General features: G+C 39.2%; 1 protein-coding gene across 1 annotated transcript; it reads right to left on the bottom strand.

Moving 5' to 3' along the window:
- Positions 1-629: 629 nt before the first annotated feature.
- snrpe (small nuclear ribonucleoprotein polypeptide E) lies at positions 630-4,999 on the bottom strand. The gene is made up of 5 exons (XM_074671275.1): positions 4,824-4,999; positions 4,097-4,123; positions 3,929-3,991; positions 2,388-2,466; positions 630-837 (listed from the first exon to the last, which is right to left on the bottom strand). Exons 1-5 carry the CDS (start codon positions 4,875-4,877, stop codon positions 782-784), a joined length of 279 nt encoding a protein of 92 aa, XP_074527376.1. The 5' UTR covers positions 4,878-4,999; the 3' UTR covers positions 630-781.
- Positions 5,000-12,210: the final 7,211 nt, after the last annotated feature.

Here is a 12,210-nt window from a genome sequence, read left to right as displayed (position 1 = left end):
GAAGGACAAAATTGATTTAAGAGAGTCTAAATTTTAAACTGATTTAACTGCTGAGAACAATCGAGTTCTGGCTGAAACTCTAGAGATATTCCGTTTCTCTTGTTTACATGAACCTTTCCCTGAGTCAAAATAAGAGTAACTTATATACCCCCAATCTCTCAAAAAATATATGCCATTTCCAACAAACATACATTTTGAAAAATAATCTACCAGAACTTGAAAAGGTCATTGAGTATCCCACAAATGTGCTTTATATGCACAAACACACAAATACATTATCTTTTTCTGCTTTCATGTTTTAAATAGTTTTGCTTTTTTATTTTCTTTTTTTGACTGGTATCAAACCGTTTAAAACACAGCACTGGTATGTTTTGAGTAACTTGTTCTTAAATGTAGGAGGGAAGGCAATTTTCAAATAGTATTTTAGGTTAAATGATTTGCTTCTGTCGAACCATCTACGGAGCTGCAAGTTTGACCTACATAAAAATACATAATGCAATGCAGTTGTCTGCCACTAGATGGCAATGAAGCACAATGACCCACATAAAGATGTAGACAACTGTGGTCAAGAAGTATTGGATGATTTTTTTTTTCTAGATGTATTAAACATGTGGGTCTAAGACAACAGATGTAAGAAAAAAAGACCACTTTATTTCCAAAATGCAACTATGTGGTAGAAAGAAATGGTTACAATATCCATGTGAAACAAACATGAAAAAACTCAGACACTTGCAAAAACAAAAAGAAACTGAGGAAGATGATTTGTTGGGTCTCCTTTGTCCTAGTTGGACACACTTTGCAGCAAGGTAATGTTGTCGCCTTTCAACATGATCCTCCCTGGGAGACAGAAGAAGAAACACAAGAAACAATGGGTTAGAAGAGCAAGAGGATAGACAGTAAGGGACACCAAGTATCAGTTCACTTTTAGACAAAGCATTTCAATCCACTGTGAACAGAAAAAAAGGGTTCTCATGTAGCAGCATGTACAGTGTTCTGTGTACTAAATAAATTTTACTAAACAAATGTGCCCTTAAACTTGTCTGCCTTTACTGTCTAGTAATTCTATGGGCCTAGTTTTGGCCAGATGGGGGTGTTCGTATTTGTGTTGATGATTTAGAAATTTGTTTATTTAGAAATGTTTTGAAACTGTATTTATTGTGAAAACAACACTCAGGGTTATTCAGAAATAATATGACAGGTTTATAGAGATGGTATTCACTATTAGTGTGTGAGTATATCTCATACCAAACTGGGAGGTTACAGACTTTTGCTAGGTTCCATTTATGTGTCTCATTTCTATAAAATTCTATTTCTGTAGAATTTTATGGAATAACTTTGATTTTCTTTGTGCAGTTATTTTAGGGCAGAGCCCAAATTTCAATTTCCTCAAAGTTCAAGGATAATAATCTAACTGGGATTTTTTTTTCAACCAATATTGCAATTAAGCGTGTGACCTTTTGGGGGGACATTTACCTTCTGTATTATTAGCTAAACAGAAGCACTAAGCCATTCTATAGTATGATCAGCAGGACAAAGAATATGGTCAACATATAAACAATTATTTCCTGCACTTTCTAATTGAAAAAGAAAAAAGAACACTGTGAAATTTGACTGATTTTCAGGCGTCAGTAAGCATAACAAAACAATACAGAATTAAATAAAGGGGTCTGGCTCTGCCAGCTACAATCACTCTTCTGTATGGATCTCTGTAGCTCACAGGGATTTTTTTGCAAGAAAAAAACAGCATATTGACCTTTCCTGTTTTTTATTTATTGATTTATTTATTTTTTAAGAAGAACAAGTAAAAGTTTTTCACAGCTGTGTGTACATAATTTCTTAATTCTATTTTTAAATTGCAGCCTTTGCAATTTGAAAATTGCATTCCATTACATTGGGATGTTGGTTTCTATACGATTTATTGTTCAGCCCTACCACAAAATTTTCAACTGGTGTTGGTATCCCTCTAAAGATACCATACAGGCCATGCTCTGTTTGAACTACTTTCAAAACAAAGCCAGCAGTGAATAAACATCTGTCTGTAGGGTATGGAATAGAGATTTTTCCAGTCTAACTCTATAACTGCACATTTATCACGTCATAGAATATTGATATATTTCAAACAGTTGTTTTATTCAGTTTTGCTTTACAAAGTTTGAAAAGCTTAGAGCTTTCAAGTTCTGAGTCTCATCCTCATATTAGGCATGGAGAATGTCCTATTAGTGCTGGTATCAGATTGGATCAGTATCAGAATGGCCTGGGTATAAGAACATAAGAAGTTGGATTGGTGCAATTCTTTATGCTGATACCTTCTTGTATAGATATTAGCTGAGCAAAGCTATGACACAGTTGTACCGATGAATAAGCTATAAAATGAGAGGTGCACTTACCCAGAGGCTTTCTGTTTTTTGTCTTCATGTGGACTTCCTCAGCATCATCTAGAACCAGGTTCATGTACTCATCGAAACCCTGGGACATAAAGGACATCCAAAATGAGTTTTCAAGTTCACATGCTCTGTTAGAGCGGAACAAAGGTGTGGCTGTATTGCTTTGTTTCAGTCTAAGAAAGAGAGCGAAGCATATTTCATTGAGTTAGCCTTATATGTTATCCTTTTTGGGTGGACAAAGTAGTTCCTTGTCACTATTAATGATTTTTAAAGGCAAACAAATGCAGGTAGTCTGCCAAGACGAAGAGACATGATGAGAACTAGAGCCTTATTTAGCGGTGTTTTTGTGTGAAAGTAACGCACTGAAAATTCTCTAAATAAAGCGTGAATGCAGACCAATATCAGAGTTTTTTGGTGGAAGTCCGTTTATTTGTGTTTTTGGTCAAGTAAAAAATGGCCCCGTCTGAGTGCAGAGGAAACCGGCAGAGGAGCAGGGAGGGGGTGTTTGGTGTATGCGCCCTGGGCTTCTGCTGCACAAAAACACTGCTGTAGGGGTAATTTCTGCTCTAAACCTTGTGATAGGACCCAACTTGTTCCATCCCAGAGTATTACTTTAATGTTTGCAGCCAAATCGCAGGGCTGTATCGTCCCTTTTTTTTACATAATTAGTCAGTCTGTGTCTGAAAACATACAGAGTGGTGGGGCATTATTGAGAGCTTGCTGGCTTCTAGGGCTGGAATAAACAGTTTGCTTGCTCTAATTTCACACACACACACAGAATGGCCCAATGCCATAAGAGTATCTGTAAGGAGACATGGAAAACAAAAACTTGCTGTCTACCAGCCCTTTGACCTGTGAGAAACTCTATTTCACAACTTATTTCCCATAAATAAGAGCCCTGTGCTATGCATCCCTTTCTGTGTAACAATGACGCAAACGTTCTTCATGCTGGGTATCAGACAGTGCTTTTTTGTTAGGATATAAAGGCAGACTTTTGTATTGATGGTGCCTGAAAACAAAACCATCACAAGAAATTACAATAGAGGTGGCAGTAGAACAAGAGTGTCAGGGACCAAATGTGTGCATCAAGGATGTCCACAAAGACAACTGGAATTTAGCATGGAGATTGAAATTAATGTATTCCTCCTTCTTCTCTGACACTCAGAGTGAATCTATGGCATTTATCTTTGTTCTACATTCAAATTTCTTAGCAGTGGCTGTTTCATAATCTCAATATGACATAGTGGTTTCTATTAGTATTTAGATGGACTTATGGCTAAAAATGAATAAAACTGCCACATTCCTGTATGCCAAAAAGTCAAACTGGTTTACATGGATACAAATATACAATCACTGTTTCCATTGTAAAGAAAACCAAACCCCCAGTGCACTAACATTTGAGCTGTTTAGAATCTAACTTGCGTCTCCTCATCCAGTACTGATGACAATTACTGGTGGTGTTCTGCTCTTACAATCTAAGACCCTTCAGCCTGCTTTGAATGCTTTATTTTCAAGTGTGTCACAAAATAAAAGAAGTAACTTACAATGATGCAGCCCTCTATCCGCATGTTCACCTGCTCATAGAGCCACACCTGGATCCGTGAGCGCTGAGATAAAGAGAGGCAATGAATGAGATTGTCATCTTATTTTTAACTCTTTTTTTTTTTTTTTGTAACAGATCATGATTTACAATGTGACAGGGTAATACTTACATTTTGCAAATACCTGAAAATCAGGTTCTGGCAAGTGGAGTCAAGGAAACAAAAGTAGTCATGTGTACAACGTTTATCACAATTACATTGAAACATTTGAGAAAGAATAAGGTTAGAAGCTCAATACCCCCACACTATAAACCCTGACATAGCAACAAAACAACACTGTTGTTTTATTAGTTAAAAATACGGCTCGGCTTTAACATGCATTTTGTATCTGCTTGTGCCTAAATCACAAGCTCATTTAGGATTGTCAGCGTGTTAGCACAATGGAATATGCATTTTTATTAGTATGGTGACTAAATAAAAAAAACAATAAAATCATTTAAATCTCTTGATTAACTACGGATGTCAGTGCTTCTATAACCAACAATCACTTCGTTGTATAACCAGGAAGATAACTAGCAATTCATGCCAACCTTGATCATTGGTATCAATAAGCACTAATACCACACGTTAGCATCCTGATCCAGGCACAACATGTTCAGTCCATTATAAGTATAGCCCACGATACCGTGTAAGTATTAAGGCTCTCTACTGTGTAAAAACAGACAAAATCTTTTTATATATCTTAAATTAGTCTTTAAACTTTTTCGACGTATTCGCACAACGAGCAAACAATACACAACTTATCAGCTACTGAGCTAAAGAGAAAGGGTTAGCTTCGATGCTAGGTTGATATAGAGTGTGCAGACACGACTCTAGTTCATTACATTATAAAGGATACAATAGGCTGCACCATAACCTTCTGGACCTTCTGTCCTTGTCCTCTGTACGCCATTTCTCAAAAATAATATACCAAGGCTCGGTATATAATGAAAAAAATTGCACCGTTTCAAAAAGAGGTGCTGAACGAAGCGCTCACGTTTAGACGACAGCTTCAATGGCGGGTTTTCTTCCGCGTGCAGGGCCGGTGAAAATAAATGCGTCACATAATTTGAACAGCGCCCCATGAGTCAGGAGGTGATAACTGCACCTGCTTGCTCCGCAACTTGTTGACTCGTTGGGTAAGCATAGTACGACGGCGTATTAGGGCCACTTAATAAATAATAAATAAATAAATTTTCGAGAAAAAAAACCCGAAATGTTCGTGTTTCTAAAGTCGCAAATTTACTCAATAAATAATAACTAATAAACTCAAAAAGTTCATTAAGTGGAAAATTTACGACTTGTAACTAGTAAATTTGCGAGTATTTAAGTCACGAATTGGGCCCTAATACGCCGTCGTAGTTATGTACTTCACTGCAAGATGGACCAAATTGTAAGCCTCATAAGATTGTAATTTGGGGTTCATCTCAGCAATAAGGAGATAGTTTATACTACTGGTTTTAGCCCAGAGTCATTGCATTCTTACGGGCTCTGAGAAGACGTTGTCGTGCCGTGGGGCTGCTCAGAAGAAAGCAGCACACTGGACTTGAGGTCTTTGCGTTTATCCTACGAAGTTCAACGCAGCGGGCAGATAGAATAGAACTTTATTAGTCATTGCAACAAGTACAACGAAATTGCAAACGTATTGCAAACATAAAGATGGTTCTTGGGACACGAACGAAAGAGCGAGTCGATGAACTTTGTTTCCAGGAGAGAGGGTAACGGCTGCAGCCTGCGGGAAGGCGGGGAAGGCTGGACGCGAGTTTTTTTTTTTTTCCCTTAGGATGAAATCGGGGAAATCCACGCCCCCAACCCATGTGATTAGTTCCTGCAAAGTCTCTCACTTCCACACCCTTCTACGAATGCTCAAATGGTTTTTAAATTTTCACTGCAATTACATCGCCGCTCCCACCACGCTGTGTTGAAAGTGTTTATTTCTTGAATTGAAATTTAACATGTGGTAATTCTATAGTAGTGTGAAATTTTAAATGTTATTAATCTTTGACGCTTTTCTATTTTTTTGCTGTACATTAAAAAAATCAGATTGGTTAATCATTTCTTTTTTTTCTGTTTAACTCTGAAGCACTTTGAGCTGCATTTTATCTAATTTAAAGTGTTCTACAAACAGGCCTAGTTTTATTATAAATATTTACACTTCATCATCACGATTATCACCACCATAACTACTTACCCATATTGTATAACTAGATAATAATGCATAGATCTTCGGTTAATAGGATACTATATGGCTTCCTTGAAGTTGGACCACTAACACTCCATCAGTCAGAACCATATGTAGCCGAAACGTTTTGAAGAAAAACTGCATTAGCTTTGGAAGGTAGGCGCGCATTTCCACTAAATGCAAAATAGCATACAGATGATGATGCTGTTACCAAACCTAATTTAAGTGCAGAATATTTTACTTTGACATAATTTCTAACCTCCAAAAGCGGACTTTTCGAGTCTTTGCCTCCTGGCCGCTTGCAATGCTGACAAAAGATAACCATTGCAACAGGAAAATATTCAAAATCCACGCGTTTCTTCTTGTTCTGATTTTATATATAATTCTCTGATAGGTAAATGTAAACTACCAGCGAGGCGCCTCATTTCCCTCGGAGGCCGATGGTGGCGCATGTAATGCACTCGATGACAAATCAGCAGGATTACACAGAAGAAGAAGAGATGCTGCAGGAACCAATCACATTGGTTGGGGGCGTGGATTTCGGGATTTCCCGATTTCATCCTAGGGAAAAAAATCTTGCAAGCAGCGAAAAAAATCTCGCAAGCGAGGCGCCAAACTTATACATAGCAAGGGCATAATTACACAGTTTATCTGGATACCTGCTCATGTGGGCATGGAGGGGAATGAGCAGGCAGATATTTTGGCAAAACAATCACTTCGAACAACACAAGTAGACATGGTGGTTTCACTAAGTAAGGCTGAAATTAAATCATTCATTAAAAAGTTCGGGAAGACATTTGCATCAGATTCAAAGATAAGTGGGTGGTGGGAGGAAAGTACAATTCAAGTGCAGGGATGAAAACATTTTAACACATCGGAGAATAAGGCACACAGGTCTGCAGAGAATAGGCAAGCACCCAAATGGAAAGTGCACTCACTGTGATCAATTAGAAACAGTGGAACATTTTTTGATGTACTGTAAGAAATATGATTCCCAGAGAAAGAATCTCATCCAGTCTTTAAAAAGGCCAAATGTCATGATTTCACATTAGTAGGGCTTCTGTGTAAAAGTGTAGACAGAATACAGAGAGACATTGTTAAATATATTAAAGAAACTGAGTTAGATGGGCGAATTTAGTTAGGTGTTGTGTTTTATTTATTTCTTTTATTTTGATCTGTTTTGGTTTTATTTTGTTAGTTTTGTTCCTGCTTAATCTCTCGTTCACACTCCAGTCCAGTTGGTGGCGGTAATGCACCTATAGTTGGTTTGCCAACCGCCAATAAACCTCAAAGATGAAGAAGAAAGCGCCAAACTTAGCATAGACAGAGCTTACGTACTTCCTGACGGAGACTCTTCAATAATGTCTAAAACCCAAATAATGAGAGGTTTCATCAACCAGAGACTGAGTGCAGCCGCTGAAGAGATCTGTGAGCTGTTTGAAAGAACGATAGCAGAGTACGAGGAGCAGCTTTGTCGAGCTAAAGAGGAGAACCAGAGACATAAGAAACTTCTAGATGCTGTTTGCAAGCCTCAACTTCGATTACACAGAACAGGTTTGTTAACTGTTTGCTCATCGTTAATAATCTGTGACTTATAGATCATGCACAGCGACAAAATATGCACTAACTGTGTAGCAGTTAGAGTGCTTGATGTTCAGAATAAAAGTTGTACAGATTTATTCAGCTTCACTGTAGAAGAAATCCCTGAAGCTGTAAGATACAAAGCCAGTGGTTTCGATTATACCACGGTCTTTTTCTTTTACTTCTACTTCATTCATTCAATCCAAGGAACATTAATGTGCATACCGCCTGCTGTACCAGAGTTTGTAACGTCACATCAATAGCGTAGTAGTTCTCATTAAAAGTTAAATTTTACTGCTTAATTAGATGTTTTTTTTTTATTTATTTATTTATTATTATTATTATTTTATTTTATTTTTTTTTTTTTTTGGGGGGGGGGGGGGGGGGGGGGGGCGTGTCACAAACTTATCATTTGTTATTAAAAACAACTATTTTGTTTGTAACGATCTATTTGAAATATTTTTTTTCCAACGACTAATGAATATATTTTCTAAGTATTTCAGCTAAACTATGTTACATTGGTAATGGATGTCTTGTATGTCTTCCTCTGACATATTCAATTCATAGGTACATAAAAAGTGAATAAGTATAAGACAAAATGAAACTGGAAAATTGGACGTCCACACCATCATCATAAAAGACGAGCAAAAGCAATTATTGCACATCTACGCTGAAACAACGTACAGGGTTTATGTCGGACTGCAGTTTTAGCCTACACATACAACTTTATGCTGTATAAGCTGTACTGAAAAGTGCATAAGTACTAAGTATAAAAAGAGACCGCAGGGTCTGTGCTACAGAAGCTAATGTGCCATTTTTATGGTAACAAAATCATACAATCGGTCAATTCATAATTAGCCAAGGATGACTTTTATTCAACATTCAGGTTTTCAACGCACTCAATCAAAACAAAGCATCTCATTCAACAGTTAACGCGGCAACAACGGTTACTTACGATGGTGCGCCTTGTCATCCGCCATGTCTTTGTTGTGTGTTTGAGTTTCCGCTGCATTGTGAGATTGTAGCTGTGAAAAGTCCGCTCAAGCTATGTTCGGCAGCAGACTTGGTAAAAGGGGTCCACATCCGGGTATGTGAATCGAACTTGTGGCGACTTTGTATTGGAACAGTACTTGGGCTGTAATTTATGACGTATCACAAGTCCGCAAGTCCGGAAGTACCCTGAAGTTAGTGCTGCACAATTTGGGGAAAAGGTGCGATTTGCGATTGGGTGGACAGTATTGCAATTGCGATTGTGCTTGCGATTTAATAAAAAAAGTTGTGTCATGATGAGTCTACAGACTTGCTTGGTTATCATGGAGAAAAATCTGAATTGCATGTGCTGACATTGCGATTGCGATATCCTCTTTTGCGATTACGTAATTGCATGTGCTGACATTGCGATTGCGATAATCGTGCAGCCCTACCTGAAGTACACATATTGAGAAACACCCCAGATCTGCACGAGGCACTAAAATGATGACGTCATCAGATAAGAATCCCTCAACTAGAGGTGCGTTCCATTTGTACCCGGAAGTCAGAATTTACGAGTTCCAAGTAGGAAATTACAAGTGGAACCCATCCATTTTCTATACCGCTTATCTTATTCAGGGTCGCGGGTGGCTGGGGCCCATCCCAGCTGTCATTGGTCGAGAGGCGGGATACACCCTGGACTGGTCGCCAGCCAATTGCAGGGCTAACACATAGAGACAGACAACCATTCACGCACACACTCACACCTACGGACAATTTTGAGTGACTAATTAACCCGATGAGCATGTTTTTGGACTGTGGGAGGAAGCCAGAGTACCCGCAGAGGGTTATGGTTAGGGTTAACTCCACACAGAAGGGCCCACCAGCTGAGGTGGGGATTTGAACTGGTGACCTTCTTGCTGTGAGGCTGCAGCGCTAACCGTTGTGCACCTTGAACCTGGGGTCTAATGGTGCGTTCGAGGCAACTCGTAACTTACGACCCGTGAACTCGTACCAGATCGATGTACTCCGAGTTACGATTTGTGACATCACATCTGTGTCATAACAACATGGCAGCCGAGACAGTGGACAAATGTGTCGCTAACACGAAATAGCTAATAGAGAGAGAGAGAGAGAGAGAGAGCTATCATCACTGGGCTACAAGTGTAAACTTCTAGTCTGATGTTCACACATTGCACATTGGCAGCAACTCTGGCATTCAGTGCATTAATCAATCACACTTTGAAATAATGATATATACTGTGAAATATAAAGTAAATACCTCATGCGCCGTGTCCCCTCCTTCGTTTTACTTAAATAAAGCACTTGTGGGCTCCTTTGGTATTTGAAATGACCAAGCATAAATCTTTGAATTTCTGCAATGCTGGTTTGTTTACATCCCAGAATTCCTTGCACTCAACCGCAGTCGTAAATTGCTGCAACGCTTTCAGGTCGGAACTCTGAGATTTGAACTGGGAAACAAACGAGTTACGGGTTGCCTCGAACGCACCATAAATTTCCTACTCTACAATCAAAGATGGCTGCCCCAGGTGTAAACAGTTATTGAGCTCCTGTTTTATTCTGTTAATATGTACATTTATGACTCCTGGTTGTCACAGTAAATCAGTCCTTTACTATTTTTTTAATGTTTATATAGAGAAATATGGCTGTTGAGGCAATTTTTTTTTTCGACTTGGCAACTGGAGTGCTTTTAACCCTGAGATGATGTCATTCCCAGCCCCCACTTCCCAGTTCTGATGTAAAATGAACAGAGTACCGTTCATGACACACTGAAGGGGCAGGCCTCAAACACCAAGATCTGCCCTTCGCCCCATCCGGTTCTCCAGACGGGTGGCCAATCAGAGGGAGGGGGGATATCTGTGAATCTTAAAGTGACAGCAGTTCAAGCAAAGTGTTTTCGACAGAGGCTGAAAGAAGGATTACCTAAAACTAGGGTTGTCTTGATACTAAAATTTTCAACTCGATACCGATACTCAGGAAAATATTCGATACTCGATACTATTTGTGATACCACAAGGATGAAAAGAAAGAACCTAATATTGAAAAGAAACATTTTTATTAACAAGAAAATGCAAATATAACCTCTGTTGCAACATGTAACAATTAACAGTACCACACACACAACACACAACAGTTGTGTAAAAAGAAAGTTTCAGGCCTGAGGTAGTGCAAAAAATAAATAAAATAAAGACATTTTTACAAAATTTTGCCTGATTCATGCACTGTCCACTAAAAACAGCCCTGAGACCCACGTATGGGCCTCCAGCCACAGGTTGAGAACCACTGCACTAGTAGATTGTATTTGAAGCTTGATCCTTAAAAGATTGCTCACATCATGAAGAATATGTGACCCAGGGAACCTCAGGATGAATTTATCATTTAGAAAACAGCGAGTGAGTGAAAACAGCAGCTCAGATGGACTGATGAACAATGCTGCATTTTGATTCATCAAAAGGTTGACTCGTCTTTTTTAAGTCTCTGTGTTCATTTAAAATGTGCTCATGAGCTATCAAGACAGTTTGAAATATGAAATCACACATAGTGACTGACGATCTCTCACTGTCTGCTGGGATGCTTGTCTATCTGCGCCTTTACGCACGCCGGCACAAAGAGGAGCGCGCGTACACGGAAAGTGAAAGTATAAGTTACACAGCCATCCTAATATTATGTTTTATAGTGGTTACATGGTATTTCTCGGGGGTTTCTGGTGGGTATAGGGTGCATACCTGCGTATCTTGTATATTACACAACACGACCTCTGCGTCCTCTGTGCTCCTGTGCCTCTGACTCGAGCGTGAGAGATCGGAGGTGTGGCATGAGTGCGGGTGAAACCATCCACATGTGTGAGTCTCACGGCGAATGCGTGACAGTTGGCAGCCCTGTTTATAATCATTAACGTTACATCTAATGGCTAACAATTATTTGTGTCCTTCGGTTTTCCAAGCTCGTTAGCCTCGAAGGCAAAATACCTTCAAACAACACTTTTACCTTTTTCATTTTTGACCAAAACGGCTTGATTTGGCCCGCCTGCAGCAGCACTAGCCATGCTGTTTTGTTATTGAGTGCATCAGGGGGAGGGGGAGAGTGCCTGCTCTCGTGTGTGTGTGAGGAGGCAGAGAGAGAGGGACGCAGCGTCAGCGGCTCGGCATTGGGGGTGGGGGGGTAGTATCGATACTATTGAAAGTGAGTATTGTATCCGGATACAACATTTTAGTATCGATACTTTTTTTAGTATCGATACTTTTGACAACCCTACCTGAAACACTAGTGGGAGTAACTGGGGGATTTTTAAGACTAGAATAATGAAAAGATGGCACGGGGCACCAGCAGGACAGAATAAAGAGGAACTAGATCAAAACCCCTTCTTGAAATTTGAATTCCCACTAACCAAGTTGTTCAAAAGACAGAAGAACTCACACAAGAGTCAAAAATTTACTCAACTTAACAAGATAACAGAGTTTGTAGGGAGACATTGATATAATTAACAACAGCG

The sequence above is a fragment of the Halichoeres trimaculatus genome, unplaced genomic scaffold, assembly GCF_033239565.1.
Source record: "Halichoeres trimaculatus isolate MK-OKI-2021-1 unplaced genomic scaffold, fHalTri1.1 fHalTri1_scaffold_1, whole genome shotgun sequence".
NCBI classification, from domain to species: Eukaryota; Metazoa; Chordata; class Actinopteri; order Labriformes; family Labridae; genus Halichoeres; species Halichoeres trimaculatus.
The sequence above is the reverse complement of the archived record's forward strand: the minus strand, read 5'-3'. Positions and strand labels throughout refer to the sequence as shown.